At 36.3% G+C, this 23,626-nt stretch overlaps 1 protein-coding gene across 3 annotated transcripts in view; it reads right to left on the bottom strand.

Annotated features, from left to right (window-relative positions):
• The window catches only part of ROCK2 (Rho associated coiled-coil containing protein kinase 2), a 137,385-nt gene that overhangs the window by 14,056 nt on the left and 99,703 nt on the right, over positions 1–23,626 (bottom strand). For all 3 annotated transcript variants that reach the window (XM_042982491.1, XM_042982490.1, XM_042982492.1), the window contains exons 10-29: positions 23,153–23,213; positions 22,544–22,555; positions 21,157–21,236; positions 20,952–21,000; positions 20,215–20,350; positions 20,017–20,108; positions 19,531–19,777; positions 19,066–19,172; positions 16,245–16,404; positions 13,479–13,639; positions 12,201–12,385; positions 8,761–8,830; positions 7,716–7,819; positions 7,368–7,554; positions 5,089–5,182; positions 4,893–4,987; positions 3,965–4,144; positions 3,617–3,785; positions 1,210–1,280; positions 170–258 (exon numbers count right to left, since the gene is read on the bottom strand). In XM_042982491.1, coding sequence (XP_042838425.1) covers positions 170–258; positions 1,210–1,280; positions 3,617–3,785; positions 3,965–4,144; positions 4,893–4,987; positions 5,089–5,182; positions 7,368–7,554; positions 7,716–7,819; positions 8,761–8,830; positions 12,201–12,385; positions 13,479–13,639; positions 16,245–16,404; positions 19,066–19,172; positions 19,531–19,777; positions 20,017–20,108; positions 20,215–20,350; positions 20,952–21,000; positions 21,157–21,236; positions 22,544–22,555; positions 23,153–23,213 — 2,349 coding nt within the window. The remainder of the gene's footprint in view (positions 1–169; positions 259–1,209; positions 1,281–3,616; positions 3,786–3,964; positions 4,145–4,892; positions 4,988–5,088; positions 5,183–7,367; positions 7,555–7,715; positions 7,820–8,760; positions 8,831–12,200; positions 12,386–13,478; positions 13,640–16,244; positions 16,405–19,065; positions 19,173–19,530; positions 19,778–20,016; positions 20,109–20,214; positions 20,351–20,951; positions 21,001–21,156; positions 21,237–22,543; positions 22,556–23,152; positions 23,214–23,626) is intronic.

The following is a 23,626-nucleotide window of genomic DNA, read 5'->3' as shown; positions in this document are numbered from 1 at the left end:
CCCAGACTTTCATCTCTATGAGGCAAATATGAGAAAATGTAACAACAGTACAGTAGGAGCTATACTATATATATTTATGTATAAATAGCACTAACTTGACAAAAAGGTCACATTTGTCTCATACACTTTACAAGAGAAAGTTTCTAAATATTCTAATAAAAACACTTACTCTATATCTAAAACCATGTAAGGATTAGATTGTTCTTTATCTTGTTCACTGTCATAGAAAAGAATCTTCTTACTGCTTACAATCACATACTGTTAAAGAGGGAGAGAAGGAATTAATGACTAAAGTTAATCTATGTATCACATTTTTTTTCTTTGAAAACAAATTCTACAGCAACAAAAATCATGTAATACCTAAGTTAAATAACTAAACAGTTCTCATTATATCCTTAAAAGGTCTTCCTTAAAATAACAACAAATTTATAGTTTGCATATATATTTTTTAAATAAGCAAATCGGGAAGGATATTAATTCAAATATTTTTTAGACTGATTTAGCTTCAAAATTCAATAAGCACAGGTAGCCTTATTGCTATGGTCTGAATGTCTGTGTTCCCCCCAAATTTTTACGTTAAACCCTAACACCTAATGGAAGGGGCTTTGGAAGGTGAACAGGCCATAAGAGCAGAGCCCTCATGAATGGGATCAGTGCCCTTACAAAAGGGGCTCCAGAGAGATCCCTAGCCCCTTCCACCACGTGAGAACATAGCACGAAGTCTGCACCTGGAAGACGGCCTTTACCAGAACCCAAATATCCTGATCTTGAGACTTCCAGCCCCCAAGAACTGTGAGAAATAAAGTTCCATTGTTCATACACTACCCAGTCTATTCTGTTATAGAAGCCTGAATAGACTAAGATATTTACCAGAAATGAACATAATACCAATAATCATAGTAACAGAGGAAAAGAAATAAATAAGCCTTTCTATCATAACCACAGTTGTTTTCCCACTGAAACAGCAAAACACTGAAGTCAATAGGCTTCTGTTTTCCTAGCATCAAAACCTGTTTTATTATTAACAGCACATTAATGATGAAAGGCTTTTTTCACAAAGATACATAAAATCACATCATTCCAAATCAAAGTCCAAAGTTTTATGCGTCTAAAAGTTCTAGTTATATGTATCTTACAACTACAAAAGTAAAATGGCTAGAGCTAAACCAAAAGCAAAATAAAAGAACCACATTCAAAACTACCAAGTACCTTTTTAACCCATCCGAATTTCTTAGTGTTGTTTCGCACAGGCAATGAAAGCCATCCTTCTAGTCTTGATTCTATCAATAAGCACAAGATATGAGGATAAATAAAACAATTCTCCTAAGAAAATGAGAACTATAATGACATTTTAACAGAAAAGTCATAGAACAAATCAAATACGCCCCTCAGAATTTATCATTATATTATTATCTAGGCTGTAATAACGATGCAGGATCAGTATAAGCAAGTTATGAAATGCAAAACAAAATCCAGATTATACCACACTGGAACTATATACGCTATAGTTTATATGGTCAAATGCCCCCTGCTGATTAAATTTGTGCATCTGCAAAGTGCAGCAGAAAAGTTGCAAAAAAAGAGAAGCAGTTCTCTATTCTCACTGATACAACTATATGAGAAATTTTTTCCTTTGGAAGAAGGCCTAATTATAGATTTACTGCATATATATCTTCTTTGAAGAGAAAATCTTTTAAGTTAATAATTACATGTTCAGAGAAAATGGATTTTTTAAATGGCTAAAATAAAATTAAATAAAGTTGTGTAAATTACAGATCAAATGTGGTTAATAAGTAGCAATATAACCAGAAGATTTCTAAATTCCAAAACAGCAAAATTGGTAAAATTCTAGTTCAACAAAGGAAACCGCCTGAATCCTTAGAATTTGTTTCAAAGGCATCTGATCAGTATCATTTAACGAAATAACTAGGGGCAAACCAGCATTTTTGGAGGTTATTCTAATAATCACCCACTGGACTATGCTAGATGCTTTCCATAAATTGCGTCACACGAGGACACAACTCTGACTCCAGTACCTATATATACTCTCTTACATCAACGACCTTCAGACTCTATAACAGAAATGCTGCCATTAAAAACAGCCCATAGACAGGCACCTGGGTGGCTTAGTCGGTTGAGTGTCCGACTTTGGCTCAGGTCATGATCTCACGGTTCGTGGGTTCAAGGGCCGCACTGGGCTCTGTGCTGACAGCTCAGAGCCTGGAGCCTGCTTCAGATTCTGTGTCTCCTTCTCTCTCTGCTCATCTCCACTCACACTCACTCTCTGTCTCACAAATAAATAAACATTTATAAAAACAGCCCACATAACGTGAAATGTCTGGATGTGGTCCTACACCAACTTAAGGGACTTAATCAGATGATCTAACAATTTGAGTAAGACTGAAATTTACTGCTAAAATCTAAAACTTCAATACAATTACTTATGATTTATATTATATACTGTTTTATACCTGGGAAATGTGGCAACAATATAAAAAAACTACAGCTATTTCACTTTGCATTCAATTAGTAAGGGATTAAATTTTACCTCATATTCAGCTGCTCATACGCTAATTTCCCACTGCATTTACATTAGGCCTGCACTTATACTAACTTTGTGTTCAACATAGTGATTTTTTGTTGTCCATTTAGTTTTTCACTTCAACTCTAAGTCCTTTCAGGACCGAGACTGGGTTGAACTGTCTTTTAAGGCTTAACACAATGTTGGCCGGCTAAGCACTCAGTGAAAACCTATATACATCCTCGCAAACAGTCTACGTGCTTTTTTTGTACTTGTCACTCTTGATATGCAACTTCAGGAAGAATTTCTTGTTGGACGAAAATGGACGAAACAGATGGTAAAACCATATGCTCTTTAATGATCTGAAGTTGACAAAATAAGTCTATCAAATATAGTAGCAATGCCATGTGACAATACCTTTAAAAATTCTTTATTCATGCAGCACTTTCTTTTTAACGGAGACCAGAACAATTTGTTAGTGGATAATTAGTCGATGTTACAAAAACTTTGCAGAAGGACTGAAATTAAGGGGAGGGTGACAAACCCCAAAGGGGAAAGATTTTCAGGATATCACCTGTACCATCAGGTTCCGATGAAATGGGTAAGTAAGGCAAAGATTCTTCTTCTGAGTCAGAATCAGAGTCAAGAAGCATATGAGAACTGGAAGGCTTAGTGGCAATATTGAGAGAAGTAGAGGAACGTTGGTAGGTGAATGACAGGGATTCCATAGTGCGTGACTGAGTGATATGAACTAAACATCCAGCACGAGAGGAAGTAAGAATGCAGAAAGAAGTTAAGAGAAAATAAAATGAAAACCTGAAAAGAGAGCTTCCTGTAATACATAAAGAGCTAACTTAAGCAAACATGTGGAATTTTCTTTTGCATTGTTTCGCAAACATTTTTGTCAAAAATCAATAAACGCTGTAAGTCTAAACTGTCATTTGAATCCCCACTCCAAGGAGTAGGCTTTTCTTAAAGAAATGACAAACATTTTTCTCAAGAGCAGAATCATAGGGCTTAAAACAATCAACTGCTTTATCTTTAAGACGAAGTCGTTTAATAAAAATAGCCCAAGAGCTGAAAAGAAATCCATACCTGGAAAGCCATCATCTGCCTCAGCATCCCCTGGTCCACTGCCTATACTGGAACTATCCAGACCAATATGCAAGGCCTGGAGCTGGGACCGCAGCTGCTCAATGTCACTATCTTTACTGTCCAGGGCCATCTGCAGTTCAATTCGAATCTGGCTCTCTTCAGCTATTTGCTACAAGAAATTAAATTACATCAAATTAATCTGATGCCATATACCTCATAACTTCCTTTAATTCAATTAACAATTATGAAGTAATAGAAATGTCCTATAACCAATAAAATATGTGCAGACACGAAAATAATTCTTCTTAAAAAGAAGTCTTGGATCTAGAGTTCAGAAAGTATTCTTACAGCCTGCATTTCATTCAGTTCTTTCTGATACTTGATCATCTGCTGGGTCAATTTTTCACGTTCAGATTTAAGCTCCATATGTAGCTTTCTATTCTCTTTCTCTTTTCTCCGCACATCAGTGTCACTACCACGCTTGACAGGTTCTTTTCGATTCATGATCTCGGCCAACTTGTTCACAGCCTTAAAAACATAAACATAACTATGTAATAAAATACATCGATGCTTCTTGATAACTTACCAATAGCAAGTTACATGACCACTAATAATCTCCTTCCCTATACATACAGGGTGACAGAGAAACACTGTCTATATTAAGTAACGCACCCTCCATTACTCGTTACCCTTCTCCAACCTACATTTGTTTCTCACGCTCATGTTCTCTAAGAAATATAATTTAAAATGTTTAAGTTACATCAGGTTTGATCTAATGTCACTTTCTATTACTGTGAGTTTTTAGTTCCTAGAGAGACTTTTACGAGGCAGATCCACTTTCATCCTGGAGGACGAGAATGCTGCAGTGGCACCACATTAATAAAATACAGTGTGTTCAACCAGGGAACTAAGCATGTGGGACCCACAAAGATTCACGCAGCATGTACAACCATAAATGTTGGCAGAAGGATGCTCAAATGTTTACTCTCCCTAGTTTCTTAAAAGCAGAAAAACTTACCAGATTACAATAAAAAATTAGGAGGGAGTGTGATTCCATATGGAAAAATTAAGGAAACCGTAAGTAAACACTGAATTGGACAAAGCTAACCACATCTAGCTTCTTCTAATCTGGCAAAAATCAGGTCATTGTGATTGGTTCACAAACACTGATTCATTCAATGACTGCTACAGCCAATCTGTAATGCTGGAAGTAAAATGTAAAAGAGAGAAGAAACTGAAAGAATTCAAAATCACATTTAGACTTTATTACACATACTTGAGTTTTCAGTGTTCTCTCTGTTAATAGTTGCTTCTCAAATTGTGCTTTAATAGCGGCTGCACTTATCTCCTCATCTTTCAACCGCGATAGCTCTGAAATATGGAAAAACGCAAAAATTATATTAATAATTACAACAACTGACAAAACATTAGGCATATTTAAAATATAAACCTTATTCTTTGTTCATACATACGTTCTTGGGCATCTTTTAACTTGTTATTTAATTCTTCTTTCTCATTTGCAAGATTGGCAACATCACTAGTTAGTGTCCTGTTAGTTTCTTCAAGCTAAGAACGAAAGCGGAAAGAAAATCCTATCACAATTTACAAAATCTAAGTTATAAAGCAATAATTCAAAATGAAAATATCCTAGAATGTTGCTAAAATTCTTATTTTTCTAAGTACATCTATATCTATGCTTCGTGGCTTTGTGGAACCTTATCGAAATTCACCCTTGGTGAAAACTTCACTGACTGTGATAGACGTCATATGCACCCCAGGAAGCAAAAACATTGCCCTTCTCTCAAAGATCCTTAGTGGTATTTTTAATGAGAAAAACATTTAATAAACTAAAAACAAACAAATACCATAACAGATCTCTGCATTTCATCATGCAGAGTAAACAAATTTTTAACTGTAGTATTTCCTCCAGGACATTTTAAAACGAAATAAAATTTTACTAAAGACGCTGACATCCTTTTTTATTCTCTCCAAATCCTATTCCTATTCTTCCTTCCCCAAAGAAATTTTATTGTGAATTCTATGCTCATCCTTCCCATCAATGATTATATCCTTTTATTACAAACACATAACATATAGCGTGGTTTTATGTGATTTTAAATTGTCCATAAACAGCATCACACTGTATCCTTCTGTAATTGCTTTCACTGGAGATCATACTAAGAATTAAATTGTTGGGATGCCTGGGTGGCTCAGCGTTTAAGCATCCGACCTTCGACTTCGGCTCAGGCATGATCTTGTGGTTTGTGGGATGGAGCCCTGTGTTGGGCTCTGTGCCGAGAGCACAGAGCCTGCTTGAGATTCTCTCTCTCTCTTTCTGCCCCCCACTCTGTTCTGCTCAAGCATGTGTACTTTCTCTCTCTCCAAATAAGTAAACTTAAAAAAAGAATTAAACTGTTGATAAATAAAGATCTAATTAAATCATTTTAAGTGATACAGCAGTCCCATCTTCTACCACATATCATTTATCCATTCATTCATCTATTGAGAAGACTGACTGCTAAGACATTTGAATTTCTCGCTATTACAAACATTTATGCTGCTATAAAAATTGTACCTGAATTTCTCTACCATATTTATCTTAACATCAACTTTCTTTGGATTATATGAATATTTAATTTTTCATATTTAGAATAAATAATATTTAAATTGCCACATTATACACTATACTATACCATACTAAATCTATACTCCTCATAGCTTTAAATAAGAACGTCATTTCCCACACACCCTTCAAACGCTTGAAATGAGATACTGAATTCTGCCATCGTAATGGATACGAAATGGTATTTCAAAGTTGTTTTATCTAGCCTTTCTTAAAGAGTATTTAGGTTAAGTATCTGCTTATGTTTTTAGGGTTTTCTCTTTTGGCCAATTTTTCTTTTGGATTGTTTAACTTCTTCTCATTGAGCTCGAGAGCGCCACATGTGTTCTAGACACAAATCCCGTTTAATAAAAACATTACAAGTATCTTCTCCCTGCAGTTTGTGGACTTCTGCTACAGTAAGTTTCTGTTTAAAGTTTTTCTTTTTCATCTTCAGATCTTTAAGATAGCTAGAATTTATTCTTGTTATGTTGTAAAAGGTAAGGATCTAACTTCATTCCTTCCCACACAAAAAGAGTCATCCCAAACCTTTCATTGTATCTGTATCCTTTCCCACCGACGTGTCTGTCGACACTGCTCTCACAGACCAAGGTCTTTACGTGCGAGAGTCTACTTCTGGCCTCCCTACTTATTTCCACTGAACGGGAATAAGCGTCCCTGGCTCCGATGCCACACTTTCTAATCAATGTACCATTTTAATGACCCGGATAACTGATAAAACAAATTCAACTACTTGATGTTTTCCTTCTCTTTGAAACTCTCATTATAATTTTTTTTTTCAAGTTACATATGACTACCTTCATGGTAGTTTCAAGATTCTTCTGAACTAAGATTTGTTTAGCAAGAAAAAAATGGTTTATACTGTTTTCTGCTTTTGCTTTTTCCCTTTCCCTTTAGTCCTTTCACTCCGAATTTACCAACAGGCAGAGCCATTGCAAGTAGTTCTTTTTGTGAGCCTCTTTCTGCCAAATGACACTGAGAAGCTAGTGGTTAACTGGCTAAAACGTCCCAAAGCCAGAATATACAACTTTTCATTTCTGCCTGCAGTACTTTCCTAGCACTTCTAAGTAACATTTGTGATACAGTAATTTAATTAAAATCAAAAAAGGACTAAAAAACTTTACTTACAGATGCAATTGTAGCATCTTTTTCAGTGAGTTCCTGTTTGTGTCTAGCCATCATCTCTTTGATCTCAAGCTCTTTCATGATTTTCTCTTTTTCCAAATCAGAATATTGCTCTTCAGCAATTGAACGAGCCAGCTGCTCAGAATCTGCTTTGGTCAAGGTGATCTCCAGTTGAGCGGCCAAGGAGTCCCTACATTTTAATGATACATGATTTTAATGTTCAATTTTCACTAGGAAGTCCAAGTTTCTAATACACTTCATCGACAAATTCTTACTGAGGGCACAGCAGGTACTGTTCTAGGAGCTGAGTGCCCAGTTATCAACAAAAGAGATAAGAATCTCCTTCTGTACCTTTCGTCCTCGAATTCCTGTTTCTTCTGCTGTAATTCTTTACAAAGTTTGGTCTTTTCTTCACATTCTTCTTTAAGTTCTCTCACCTGTGTTTTATAGAGAGTCTAAACAGCAAAATAGAACAGAAGAAACATGTCACCGCCATTATCACCATCAGCAGGAACATTATTTCTACATTCAAGGTCTATCCACACAAAAAGTCAAGCTGAACACAAATATGTTCCTGAACACTGAGTAATGTTGGGCCTCCGAGCAAACTAATAGTTTAATGGGCTTTTCTAGTAATCAACCAAGTAACTAATACAAGTTCTGCTAATAACTTGGAAGCTTGATTTAAATTTTTTTAATTAATTATTTATTTTGGGGGGGGGAGAGAGAGAAAGCACGTACACACTCAGGCCCGTGTGAGAGAGTGGGGGAGGGGCAGAGAGAAAGGGAGACAGAGGATCTGAAGCAGGCTCTGTGCTGACAGCAGAGAGCCCGAAGTGGGGCTTCAACTCACACACTGTGAGATTGTGACCTGAGCCGAAAGTCAGCCGCTCAATGGATTCAGACACCCGAGCGCCCCAAGAAGCTTGCTTTTCAACTGGGTATCAGAACTTCTCATTAAATGACACAGATTGGTAGGATAAAGAGGCAGAGAAGTATACTACTAATTTAGACAAGGAAATTTTGTTGGCTTAAATGAAACAAAGGTGACATTACTACTTCATATTTTAAAACTGATTTTAAAAATGCAAACATTAAAATGACAATTTCTTCATGAAAATTCTTCCTCAAAAAGCAATGTTTTTTAAATCAACTTCACTGATGTGCTTAGAACTATTTTTCTAGCAATGATAATAGATTTCTGTTAAGCTATCAATAGTCACTTGCCCAGCTATTCTTTCTACATGAATTGTGTGGTACGAAACATCCTGTCCCAATCTGTCTGATGTTTGCTAGAAGAATCTATCCTAAAGACAAGAATCGTTTTCCTCATTCTGCAGCAAACTTTTAATTCTACAAACACGACAATCTTCAAACTAACGTATCCGGAACTTACTGAGAAGTACTGCTCTGCTTCAAGCTGATCTTGGAGTTCCTTCATTTGCCCGTCTGCATCTTGACGTTCTCTGCGGGGACATTAAAGCAAAGGTTCAAATAAGCTACCTATACATTAAACCAGCAACTCTTGAAATGTGGCCTAGGGAACCACTGGGCATCCCTGGAGCCTTTAAAAAAAAGAAGTCCCAAGAGGTCAAATTATTTTCGTAATACTAATCACCAGTGTGGTGGGTTTTTTTGTTTTTTTTTTTCAAATTCTCATTCTCTCACTAGTAAGTATAGACTTTTTTTTAAAGTTCTATAACACATGATGTCATCATTCCAACAGCTAATGAAATATGTTTGTATGCTCTTGTGTTTTAAAATTTTCTCAGTTTTGGGGCTCAGTCGGTCGAGCATACAACCCTTGGTTTTAGCTCAGGTCACGATCTCACGGTTCACGGATTCGAGCCTGCATCAGGCTCTGCGCCGATAGCACAAGTCTGCTTGGGATTCTCTCTCTCTGCCATTTGTGCTCCCACGCTCTCTCAAAATAAATAAACATTTAAAGTAAGTAAATTAAACAAATAAAATTTTCTCTGTTTTGATTTCTAACACAAAAAATATCATGATATATAACTCACATAAACAAAAATTCTGGGGGGCCCTTCATAATTTTTAAGAGTGTAAGGGGGTGCTGAGACCAAATAGTGATATATTAGAACAGTAATACTAAATTACATATTGTCACACATTCACTGTGATCAGCCATTTCTGCCCAACTAGTAGAATTAAAAGAGGACCTGAGAATTGGTCATCTTAGGATGAGTGAAGAAATAACTGAGAAGGGGCCAGAGGGGAGGAAAGACGCACAAGTTTTTATGTTTATTAAAAAAAAAAAAATTTTTTTTTAGTGTTTATTTGTTTTTGAGAGAGAGAGACAGAGTACCAGCAGGAGAGGGGCAGATAGAGACAGAAGAGGAGACACAGAATCGGAAGCAGGATCCAGGCTGAGCTGTCAGCACAGAGCTCGACGAGGGGCTCGAACCCATGAACCATGAGATCGTGACCTGAATTGAAGCTGGATGCTTATCCAACTGAGCCACCCAGGCGCCCCTAGCTTTTATGTTTAAATGTAGATGTTTAAATTGCACAGATTTGTACATTTTGTAAAAATTCACGAAGCTCTACATATCATTTGTGTGTTTTTTCTGTATGCATTATTACATATATGTATGCATATATCTTCAATAAAGAAATAAAATTAAATAAAAAATACATAAAATAAAAAGTGAGCCTCACAACCCATTTAAGAGGTTGTGTTGAAATAAATTCTGGAGTTTTGTTTTTTTTTAATGTTTATTTATTTCTGAGAGAGAGAGAGAGAGAGAGAGTGCAAGTAGGGGAGGGGCAGAGAGAGAGGGACACCTGAAGTGGGCTCTGTGCTGACAGCAGAAAACCCAATGTGGGGCTCGAAACCCACAAACTGTGAAATCATGACTTGAGCCAATGATGGAGGCTTAACTGACTGAGCCACCCAGGCACCCCAAATCCTAGGGTTACTAAGAAAACATAAAAATCACAATTATTCCAAGTCTAAGCTAAGGGGAAAAAGGCAAATTGTAGAAGAACACCACATATATGATACAATTAGAAAACAAAAATGCTCCAAAATCTACAAAAAACTCAACCCTACATACACTGTACAGATACAGAAGAGTAAATAACGAACTATCACAGTAGATTCTTTCTGGCGAGATGAACTACGTCTGCATTCATTAAGGGGAACATTTACTGTTTAGTCTGAGTATTTTATAGGGAAAAGACATTTAAATACCACCTAGATATTTAAAAATATACACAGCAAGAAAGACTCAGACCAAATGATTTAATCATACTGTTTTCAATCTGTGTGTTACTTAAGGCTTTTATTCTTATTCTCATTTAACATAATTTGGTCACTTTGTTTACTTACTGGCTCTTAAAACCTCCACATAAAGAAAGTTATCACTCATTGTCACTTTATGTGTTATATCTGTATTTTACTATTGAGGTGCCTGCTATTAAAAGCGAGGATTCTAATTTTTCTGAGTCAAAAATGGGAAAGATGCTGATTAATACTATATCAAAGGTCAATTTTTGGAATGATCTCATCGTCATCGGCTAAGCCCATTTGCAGCAAACCTCAGTATAATTTTAATATCCTTGAAGAGCTGCCATCATCCACTTACGTGTAACTTTAAACACCTAACATTTATTAGGTATTTAAGACAAGTACTTTTCAAAAAAATAACCCATTATACGTACATGGTTACAATGAAAAAGTACAGAATGGCACAGAAAAAAACGGCCAGAAAGGGAGCGGTCTCTCTCTCCACACGTCTTCACACCCTCAATTCACTCCCCTGGAGGAATTCACCTCGTTTCAATTCCGTTTTGTTCTTTTGGTAACTACCTCCACATCTCAGCTTACTTCTTGACACAAATTTAAACTCTTCTTTACTAGTTCCCTGCTGCCCGAGTGGGGAGTTAGCTCTTCCTATCCCTCACCTCTCCCCAGCTCTCCTAACACAGCCGTATCACTGGCCTCAGCCATACAGCCAAGCCTCACTTCCTGCTCCATCAACCACAAACCACAGCCTCCCCAGTCCGGGATGAGAACCGCAATACTCCCACCCACCCTTTCTCTTGTTTTTGAAATTTGACGAGAACACGTCCAAATGCGGGTCTTTCCTTCACTTATTTTCGGTTGAGTCCTTTCAATCTGAAGACTTCTCTTCCCGCCACGGGAAACCTGCTTTCCATTATTTCTCTAACAACTTCCTCCTCTTCCTTCCTTCTCTAGACTTCTCTGTCTGGTGCTAGAACCCCTGGGCCACACACCTTCTACGTCATGCCCTCTTCTTCCACAGTCGATGAAATTTCTTTGAATTTTTCTTCAAACCATCCTAATAAATGTATATGCGGTCATTTTTCATCTTTAACAGCTCGTTCTCATTCTGGCTGCCCTTTTGGCTTTATGCCGGCTTCTTGTTTAATGGAAGTACTATCTCCTAGAAGTTTTGATCAATACTAATTATTACTAATAGGCTTTTTTTATTTGTTTGTGCTTTCCTCTTCTTTCCTTAATATATTCCTCATCTGGGGGTACGTTTCCTTTTTCTTTATCACAGTCTTTCTCTTTAGTACTGAACACTTTCCTCAAATGCCTGGTGATACTTGGTTATTCATTTACAGAGGTGGCAACAGGTAGAAGTAGTAAAAAAAAAATCGTTGGGGAAGCAAATATAATCTCGAGGGATAACAGCGGCACTCAACACATTACTTAAACAGAAAAAGAGAGCAAATGTGGTCAAGAAAATGATCAAAAGAAAACCCGCAGGTAAACCAAAATTAAGATAATTTACATGTGGATACTCATATATATGAATAAAACTTTGTCTCAGACAATTTACTTACTTTCGAAGTTCAGCATTCTGCTTTTCCAAGCTCATTTTCATTTCCATGAGATGATTATTCTCCTGTTTTAACTGCTTTTCTGACATTTTTAGTGTGTTAACTTGCTGTGTTTGCATCTTCAAGTCATTTTGTGTAAGGCAGCGCTTTTGAGTTTCTTGCTCTATTTTTAATGTCAAGTTTCTGATCTAAAAAATAAATTGTATACTTGGTATATAAATAAATTACTTTGACTTTGATTTATTTTTTAATGTTTATTTATTTTGAGAGAGACAGAGAGAGAATGGGAGGGGGAGGGGGAGGAGGAGGAGGAGGAGGAGGAGGAGGAGGAGGAGGAGGAGGAGAAGAAGGAGGAGGAGAAGGAGGAGGAGAAGGAGGAGGAGAAGGAGAAGGAGAAGGAGGAGGAGAAGGAGGAGGAGAAGGAGGAGGAGAAGGAGGAGGAGAAGGAGGAGGAGAAGGAGGAGGAGAAGGAGGAGGAGAAGGAGGAGGAGAAGGAGGAGGAGAAGGAGGAGGAGAAGGAGGAGAAGGAGGAGAAGGAGGAGAAGGAGGAGAAGGAGGAGAAGGAGGAGAAGGAGGAGAAGGAGGAGAAGGAGGAGAAGGAGGAGAAGGAGGAGAAGGAGGAGAAGGAGGAGAAGGAGGAGGAGGAGGAGGAGGAGGAGGAGGAGGAGGAGGAGAAGGAGGAGAAGGAGGAGAAGGAGGAGAAGGAGGAGAAGGAGGAGAAGGAGGAGAAGGAGGAGAAGGAGGAGAAGGAGGAGAAGGAGGAGAAGGAGGAGAAGGAGGAGAAGGAGGAGAAGGAGGAGAAGGAGGAGAAGGAGGAGGAGAAGGAGAAGGAGAAGGAGAAGGAGAAGGAGAAGGAGAAGGAGAAGGAGAAGGAGAAATCATGAACTACAAGATCATGACCTGAGCTGAAGTCGGACGCTTAGCCGACTGAGCCACCCAGGTACCCCTTGATTTTGATTTTTCTTATCAATGAAGCTTGCAGCAAATATGATCATGCAAAACAGATTTTTGTCCTTAGGCAGCTAATTCACTTCACAGTAAAATATTTTTCGTATTTCTGATGTCGTACTTTTTAAAATAAAACATGGTCTTTAGGGTAAAAATAACTTAAAAATTTTAAATTATGATTCATTCAGCATATCATCCAAATGCAGTAAAATTAAAGGTTGCAGATTATAAGAAAAAAATTTTAATTATGAAACCAACATTATGGCTAAACCTACGTGGACTATGAATTCATTACATAGTTTATTATTACTTATTAGTAAACTTCATACTCACATCTTCATTTAGCACATCTTTCTGCTTAAGGAGTTCATTTATTTTCTGCTGTGACTGTTTGAGGTCACAGTCTAATATAGAGCATCTCTTCTCAGCTTCCAGCAACAGGTTTTCCACCTTCTGCTTTAACGTCCTTTCCTCTGAGAGGTTTTTCTCCATTTCTATTGCCACAAAAATGGACACAGTTGTGCATTCACATACCAAAAAAGCGTATCAAATACATGACACCATGCTATGAAAACTGTTGTAAATGATGCTGCCTTTTTTTTAATTTCCAATTTAATATTTTCATCACTCTCCCTAATGTGTTTGAAATGTCAACAGTTTCACGCTTCGAAATCAGGAGTTTTATTTCCAGTGTCCAGAAAAATCGACCACTCTGCAATATTGCATCTATTCTAACTGAAGTAAAATTGTGCCTTCACTTATGATTCTAAAAGAGGCTTACATCTTTTTAATAAAGACTTATTTCATTTTCCTGCTACCCTGTGCCTCTTGGTGTTACTTTTCTTACCCTAAAACATTCCAGGTAGATTCTATGACGTCTATGGCTCTTTCCATATTAGCATATCACTATGCAGAGAAGGACAATTAGGCTTTGGGGAAATGGCAAAGCACAAGCCGCTGGGACCGAAGTTCCTGAGGTTAAACCCTGTCTCCGACACATCCTACTTACTTACAGGGCACGTCAGTTAGGCTCCCTGAGGCTCAATTTCCGCATCTGCAGACTGATACCACTACCTGTTCTCCCTTACGGGGATGTGACGAAGATTCTTAGTTACTATCTGTGTGGCACTTAATAGCTGCTTGGCATACAAGAAGAATTTGGTAAGTGCTCAGTATTTAAGGACAATGTTAAAAAGACCTAAAGAGAATGTTCACAGTATTATTTTCCAAGAAAAAAAGCAAAAAGGGTATAAAAATTTCAGAAAATATACAAAATAGCATCCTGATTAGTAAAATTGTGGTTAATCTTTACTTACTTCTTTATACTTTCCTGAATTTTCTAAATGATTTGTAATGAACTTTTAATTTGTTTTATTAATCAGAAAAGGCTCTTAAAAGTGAAGAACAGGCAAAGTTTATGTCTAAACAAGTGATTTCCTATTAAATGTCAGTTATTACCATTAAAGGATTACCTTTTGATGTACTGATTAGAAAATCTTTTCAAATCCAATTGGGCTCCTCTGCTGTTTCATACCTAATGCTCAATATTGAATTATCGTATTATGAAGTTATATAAGGGAAAATTAAGCCTATGAATTTTCACTTTTTAATGAACTGCCTTCAAAAGTGTGGAAAAAACGAAACTATTCTTCACATTCCACTAATAACAGCTAATATTTCTAAGCATTTTCACGTGTCATTGCACTTGGTCTTCAAAACAACCTAAAACTCTTACCTGTCTAAGAAGAAACAAGGCACAAAAAAGGTTAAGTAACTAGACAAGGTCACATGACTAGTTTTCATTAGTAAGCCATAGTCTTAATCAAAGGAAGCTACGGAATGGCAGTGGAAAAGCCAAAGGCTTTTAGAGCCGGTCTGAGCACCAGCAACATTTAAATTTTGTGTACTCCTATAAACTACGAAAGTCACCATACATCTTATGTTAGTATTCTAAAAAGGAGTTTGAAAAAAAAAAAAAAATGGTAAGTACTATTACTCTGAATTGGTTCATTTTTATCAGTTCAGAGATAACACATGGACAGATATACTCACTTAAAAAAACAATCACTCTAATGTGGGCACAGAGAATAGACAGGGGCATAAGTGAACTTACTGAGTAGGTGATGAAAACACAGATTCCATGACTTGTTTTGAGTGGTGGTTACACGTGTGTCACTTGAATTACACCTCAAAAGAAATTCAACTCTATCTTCTAGGCCCCTGACAGGGAAACATGGCCCACTAATTTCCACTCTTGTAATTAGATTTTTCTAAATAAAGCACTCATTTCATCTCTTAACATCCTTAATTACTGCCTGAAACTAAACTGATTTTAAGCAAGAAAGCTCCAATTTAAATTTCATTCATTAATTAAAAGGCTATTTTTTTCCCAAATTATTCATAAATGTTATGCTTCAATTTAAAATAAAATTTCTGCTTAAGAGTTCTATGAATCTTTCACAAGAGTCTTTTATTAATTTCCTTTGGAATTTCAAATCCTTCATAATTATGAACAGTCAGTTAGGAAAACAAGAAATTATCCTAAGACAATTCCAAGATACAGGCTGGTTTGTGGAAAAGTTAACTCTGTTATTTTACCCTATATTCGTTAGGAGTGGATGACTTTGACCAGATCTAGCTAGTATCTTCATCATGACAGAGTTCAAAATATTCAATGAGCTTGTATTCTAGTTAGGTCAACTACTATTTCCAAAATACTTATTTTGCATAAACTGGCAACAAACTGGTAAATGTCAAACTAAATATTACAAAAACAGCAAATCCCCCCAAATCTGAAAAGATACATCTAGAACCTCATGCTCTTTATGCCTGCTACTATTGCTATCACTGAAATATTCATTTCTCTCTGATCCTTATATTTGGTTGAATAATTCGGTATTTGGGACTTACATCTTAGAAATGATCGTTGCCATAAAGAGAAAAAATGATATGTATATAAAGCTTCCCTAATGTTTTTCTTTCCGGTTCTTGATATTTGACAATAAAATATAAAAAAATGTTTTTCAAAATCAAGAGTTGACTACTGAATCAATTCTTAGGAAAATGCTGCAGAAAAACCCTCTTAGAAAAAAGGCATACCTTTCATGGCTTCTGATTTTGCTTCTTCAATGGATTCATAAATTTTATTTTTATCTGCCAGCCGTGCTTTTGTAGCCTTATGCTCAGCTTCTTCTTGTTCTAAGCTCTGCTGTATAACTTTTAGTTGGTATGTCATATCTATTTCCATGTTGTTCTTTTCCTATTAAAGATTTAGAATAGCAGCGATCAACAAAAAAGACTGGCTCACAATTTCAAAAACTTATAAAGCTGTTTTTTACAAGCTAAGAATGTTCAATACTTTCCCTCCCCCCTTCACTCAAACTTCTTGTAACAATGATCCACGGAATCCACCTGTTCACCTCCTGCTGAACCTACGGCCCCATCCCTCCACTCTACCGTTTGGGGAGCTGCACTGAGAGTGTGTGATCTCAATAAAGTAACACATGATATTCTCACCACCAGATTCGACAAACACTTTTCAGTAGTTACCCCATTTTGACTCACTGTTGCCCCTGAAACTATTTCCTTGACATACCTGAGTGCACTCACTTGGCTCCCCGCTTCCTGTTCTCATCTTTTCTGTCACCTATGAAGTTTTCCCCCAGCTATTCCTTAAATGCTGGTCTTCTCTGGAGGCAGCGTTCTTCAGCCACTTCAAGCTTCTATATCATGATTTCTCACCTTTAAAACCTATCTAATATTTCCCTTTGCTGTATCTGATGACAAATTTTCAGGATCCTCTACCATTTACCCTGATATTCCACATAAGAGACTTGTTTTAAGTTGGGACACTTTAATAATAGAAGTCAATCTATTTTCTCTATATCCTCAAAAGATTTTCTAATTCTTTGTTTCTATAGTTTGTACCATATATGTAAATATTTCTTTTGTTTTTCAAATAAATCCTTAACACTGAAAATGATTTTTTTCTTTTTTTAAGTTTATTTATTTTGAGAGAGAGAGACAGCAAGTGAGCATGTGCAGAGGAGGGGCAGAAAAGAGGGGGAGGGGGAGGGAGAGAGGGAGAGAGGGAGAGAGGGAGAGAGGGAGAGAGGGAGAGAGGGAGAGAGGGAGAGAGGGAGAGGGAAAGAATGAATCCCAAGCAGACTCTACACGGTCAGGGCAGAGCCCAAGGCGGGGCTTGAGCTCACTAACTGTTGAGATCATGACTTGAGCCAAAATCAAGAGTCAGATGCTTAACCAACTGAGACACCCAGGAGCCCCTAAAAATGAGGTTTTTCAATCCAACAACAGAGGAATCAACTCTGCCCTGAAAAACCATTGCTCTAAACAATCTTTTCCGAGATAGGCTCTTGCATTCACACGGCTTCAGCTACTTCTGTACCAATGACTCTCAAACATTTCTAGCTTCAACATAGTTTACTCCTTTACGAACATCCTAAGGCACCTCAAACTTAGGACTAAAATAGATTTTGTCATCATTTCTTCTAAAAGAGCTATTTCCCTTCATTCGTCTCTCCCCTTTATTCTTTATGAATTACTGTTACCATTATGTATCTTGTCACCATGTAAGAGCCTAGAACTCCTCCTTAAATACCACACATATGCCTTATCTAATCCATCACTAAGTGCCACCAAATATTCTACCTCCAGATAGTTCTCAGATTCACCCCCATTTTCCATCCTTTTAACCACCGTACTAGTTAAGTCTCCATCATCTGAATTACTGAAAACGTCTCTGACTAGTCTCCCCCACTCTTATCTTGTCCTCCTCAAATTTATTCTCCACACATGGTACACAACGATCTATCTTAAATGTATGTCTAAAAAGAGCATCTAATTTAAAGCCCTTCAGTGGCTGGGTCCGTTGCCTAGAGAAATTAAGTTTAACACAATATTCAAACTCTCACATGATCTAGCTCATGCCTAGGTCTGTAGCTCCTTCTGGTCAGTGAATTCCTCACACTTGACATGAGAACCACACTGCAGTCTTCAGGTGCATTTTGGCCTGATGTCTATTTTTATAAAATTTCACTGGAACACAGCTACACCCATTCCTTTACGTATTGCAGCAGAGCTGAGTTGCAACAGATTATATGGCCCTCAAAGCCTAAAATATTCATTGTCTTTTGCTTAAAAGATTAAAATCTGTTGACCCCTGCTCTATACTCCAGAACTATTGAGCAGTTAGCGTTAAATAAACCAGCTACGCCTTTTCTATTTCCCATCCTTATACTTTTGCTCCTGCTGTCCTGCCCAACTCAGAATGTGCCTTTACCCTGCCAACCAATCCTGCCCTGTCAGATTAGGGCTTCGTCCTGTGCGTCCAATATACCCTGTCCATTCTTCGAGCAGTCTGTTTACCACGCTGTGTTAGAATTATCCGTGTACTTTATTAGTGACTTTAGGTACTACTCCTTAGATTGTATTTTTTTTTAATCTATTATTTTTTTAAGCAGGCTCCGCGTCCAATGTGGGGGCTTGAACTCATGACCTAGAGATCAAGAGTCACATGCTCTACCGTCTGAGACAGCCAGGAGGCCCCACTGTGGGATTGTTAAAGGCAAGCAAAGACTGCATCTTGATATTTCTACCACAGGCGATACATTAAATACTTGAAAGAATGGATAAGTGAACAAAAATAACACCTTAACTGCACACAGCCTAAAACTCATCCCTGGCTTACAGAAGTTTTAAAGAAAAACTTTTCAATGCCAAAAGCCATTGTAACTTTCTATCATTTTAAAGATACGTTGTAGTCAAAATCTAAGTTTTCCTTGGGTCCCTAGGGAGAAACATCCACTGAAACCATACCGATACCCCTTATTTTAGAGTTAAGTTTTCCAATCTAAAACTCTTTGTCATCTTCCTACAAAATATAAAGCTGAACATGTTTTACCTTTTCCAAATCAGTAAATCTCTCCTGTAGTTGTCTCTTCTCCATCTCTACTTTTGCTAATAAGATTTTGCCGTTCTTTAAGTCTTCTTCTAGGCCAGATATTCTACCTAAAATTGCAACATTTTAAAAACAATAAGCCCACAAAGTATATATATGTTAAATTAAGAGTAAAAAATTTTGAGAAGTTTTATAATTGTTGGTAGAGTGCTTTATGGCTAAGTCAACTGGAACCCAAACCGTCACTTTGGGAGGTGGTTTTTGATAATTGAAAATATTTCACACTATTTGAAAGCAAACCTTCTATTCATAAAATTTTCTATCAATGCATTCCATATGTTATGCTTCACATAACAGAGTAGTATATTCAGAAACGTGCTATTCCAGCACATACATCCATCATCTAAAGTTATTTCCGAAATAGAAATCATCGAGATGAATTCAAGTGCAATCTCTACTTTATGATACCTTGTAAGTCATTAATTATCTCTGATCCGTGGGTTCGGTCCCTCCTTTCAGATTCCAGAACTGACTGAAGGTTGATAAATTCCTTTTCAAGTTTTAACTTGGCAGTCTCCAGCAGGCAATTTTTATCTTGAAGATCTCTATTGTTAGATTCCAGCTGCTGAATCTGTTTTGTACTTTCTGCCTGGGTTTTTCTTAATCGGGCTGCAGTATCAGATTCTGTTCTCAGCAAAGCATTGGTTTCATCCAGCTGTTATTTCATTCAAAATCAAACAGACAACAACAAACACGAGTGTATATAATGAAAATACTTCTATTTATCAGCCTGTTACAAACTAAAGTAAGAAACAAACCTACAAATAGTTTCCTAATGATTTCCCTTTAAAATCAGAGGCAAAGGCCTTTTTGTAACATTCCCAATTAAAATTAGTATTAGTAAGTTATCATCAAGAAAATTCAATATCCTATTACAAATGGAGATTGACCTACTTGTCTCTGGAGTTGATTTACTTTCTCAGTGGATATTTGAGAGTTCTGATTCCTTTTTTTCAAATCTTCAAGTTGATCCTTTAAACTGTTAACTGTGATAAAAAAAAAAAGCATTTCAGTGGCAAGCTTCAACAACACACACATACATACGCATTTAATTTTTTTCTTGGTAAGTATTTAATATGCTACACCACAAACCATCGTTTTCCAAATTTCGTTTCTTGTCTGCTTCGTGATCAGCTTTCCGCTGATATTCTGCATTTTTGTGCTGAAGAAGTGCCTTTTCTCTTTCTAATTGTCTTAATGCTGATTCCACATTTTTCCTTAAGGTAATCTGAAATAATGCTTAAAGTTACTATCGAAGGAAAGTATGGATACAAATCAAATGAAAACACAATTTTAGTATTTCAAGCAGATAAAAAAGAACTTTAAAAAAGGCCGTAACTGCTGTTTTGTTAAAACTGACAATAACGTTTTCCATTACTTTCAAAATAGCACACCTCTCTTAAATTATTAAGGCCATACTGTTAATGGTTTACTACTGAAAGTCAAACTTCCCATAACTTCCATTACCACTGAACCATCTTCACTTAATATAAACTATGGATCTGAAATGTTAGGAACAGAAATTTAAAAGAAGAAACAATGGTCACTTTCTGTTGTTAGGCCAAGTAATTGACACAAATGCCAATTTTTTTACGTGAAATATCTACACATTCTAAATTCACTCAAGTTTGCAAACCCGTAACAAAATGAGGCTTATCACCAAGGTTATCCTGTAACTTTAGTCCTGTTCGCCAGTGCAACATAAGGTGGGTCTTACTGTACATCAAGATGGGTGTTAATATGGTTCTAAGACACCTCTCTGCAGGGAAGGCAGGCATCACAATTTGCAGCAAACGACAATGTTAAGGAAAAGCATACAGCAACTTTACCTCCTCTTCTAGCTCCTTTGCTACCTTCTCAAGGCGAGTATTGACAGATCTAAAGGATTTCAAAAGAAACAGTGATTTACAATAAAAACATTTACTTAGTATAAATTCAAAGACGATCATATAATTACTTTATAACTCTTCCTTTTTGGTAAGACGTTTGAACTTAAATTTTAAAAGACAACATTTCGATATCTAAACAACATACTTGCACTTCTGCTCTAATTCTTCTTTGGCTTGTATCTCAGTGCTAAGGTGTTCTTCTAACGTGTATAGTTTTTTCTGAATCTGTCCGAAAACAAGAAACTATAATTATAAATTTTGGTCACATTTAAAATATGAGAGGCTTAAAGACAAGGATAAGCTGTTTTTTAAGCTTCATATAAGATCCTTTATAATGGTAGTTTTTGTACCTTCTTAATGTGACTTTTACCAACGTAAGGAAAAAAATTCTCCATCTCTTGCTTTCTATGTATGTAAACATGACATAAATATACGAGTGAGACGCTCTAATCTTGGCAGAATTCTTCTATGACGCCAAGTCTCTCATTCATTATGAATAAAGGATACCCTCTGATATGCTCCACTGTTCTTCTGCAGATTATTTATGTAAAAATACGGTCACACAGTGTACTTACAAGATGAAAAGGTCTATATCTGAAACAAATATTTGGAATATTTAACTGCACTTGCTCAAGAATATATTACTTCTCTTAAAAATGAGAATTTAAGTTCTTCTTTAGATCTTTCTACACAGTGCCAGGAACACTACTATAAGGAGTTACGGTCAATGAGTCTTCCAGGAATGGCGGCTAATTGATTATAAGTCATTTCCTTGCCATGCTTTACATCTTCTTCTAGGCCAGATATGTTGATCTTTAAACCAACTGCAATTATATTACGTATTAAATAATCCATTTTTGGAGCATCATTACCTTCATAAAGGGCTCAACTTTTTGAGTGCCTTTTATGCCTTAGGTCCCATGTTAGGCACTTTACAAATACTGTCTCATCAACCCTAACAACAACCCTAAAAAGGTGGTAGGTAGTGTTGTATGTACTCGATAAAGAAACTGAAACTCAAAAAAGGTGAGTAACTCTCTAGATGGCTTAGCTAGTAAGTGGCTGTGCCAAAAATCAATCCAAGTCTATTAGATTCCAAGGCCAACATTCTTTCTACTGATTAGGTTTCTTTAAGAAACTCACAGTTTCTTAAATATTTTATACATCTTAAGCAAAACTATCATTTTTCCCTAATAAGAACACGCAGGCCAATGAACAAGTCCTGTTTAACTACTTTTGGCTATTATTACATTAGTATAATTTGATCACGCTTGTTTTCACTTGTTCATTCAAAATTCTTACTATCAGTTGTATACCCTTAATAAATAAAAACAAGAAAATTACATAATAGATACTTAAACAATAAATCCATAGGGGCAATAATAAAAGAAATACTTGGTAGAAACAAGGCTGGGAACTTCTCTCTTAAGTAGATGTAGCACTCCAAATGCTAGGTGGAAAATGGCTCTATCAAAACATTGTCAGAGGGATGTGTTTTTCTCAGTTTTTCAACATAAGTGACATCAACATACCTCTTGGCTTTCCTATTTAAAACAAAACAAAAAAGAAATTTAAAATGTATGCATGCTTTATAAAATTCCTAAAATAAATCAGGCCAAAATTATCTAGCCAATCTTTTTACTTTCTATAAATTTTAAGGAGAAAATGTTAGCATCCTCATTAACGTGTATGCGTGCGCACGATTTACTTTTGTGTATGGTTACAAATTATAGAGGCCGCAAAATATTGTTAGTTTGATAAAATTAACCTTTGTTTGAATTCATTCCCACTCAAAATATTAATTTCTCCACAATTTCTGTACCCTTAGAGCTTATTATCTATATTCTTTTAGAGTACTAAGATTATAAAATTTTCTGAGATTGTAGATGTTGATAAACCTATCACTTTTTTGCTATTAAAACTATGCCTAAGAGCTATGTTTAATTCATCTTTTTACTAGCCACCTATCTTCCACAATACTACCTGTCAAATAAATCCATCATCTCAATGTTTTGTGAACTGTATTACAACAAAGAACACCAGAAAATGGTTCAAAAAGTAGCATCAAATGAACTTTTTAAACACATGGATATTACTAAATTAGTCGAACATGTGACTAAATAGTGAAAATTTATACGTACTTCATTTTTCCTTGACTGTATTGAATCATTTTCTCTGCAAGATGGAGAGTCACTTAATAACCTAGAGGGAAAGACAGGAGATAAATTCTTTGCATGTCATTTTAATCCATTTTCTAATATCCCCAAATTATTCTCAGAATTAAACTCCAATCAAAAAGATTTCTCTTTTTTACTTCAATATATTTTAAATGAAGCACTGTTTTCCCCTTTAGACATTTATATCATTCTCGATAATTTAAAATGCTGCACTTGTTCTGCCCCCCACTCTTATCTGATGTTCTAGTCTTTAATATTGTTGAGACTGGAGTCACTATATGGCCTATACCTTCCCCCTCTTCATCTCATTTTGAGTTCCTAGAACTATCTTATCTGGAAATCTTCTAGAAAAGAGACCCCTCTCCTCCTTTTCAAAGATAACATCTCTTGATTCCCAGGTCTTAATACATAAGTCATCACTTCTATTTAAATATCAGT

Source organism: Panthera tigris, chromosome A3 (genome assembly GCF_018350195.1).
Source record: "Panthera tigris isolate Pti1 chromosome A3, P.tigris_Pti1_mat1.1, whole genome shotgun sequence".
NCBI lineage: Eukaryota > Metazoa > Chordata > Mammalia > Carnivora > Felidae > Panthera > Panthera tigris.
The sequence above is the reverse complement of the archived record's forward strand: the minus strand, read 5'-3'. Positions and strand labels throughout refer to the sequence as shown.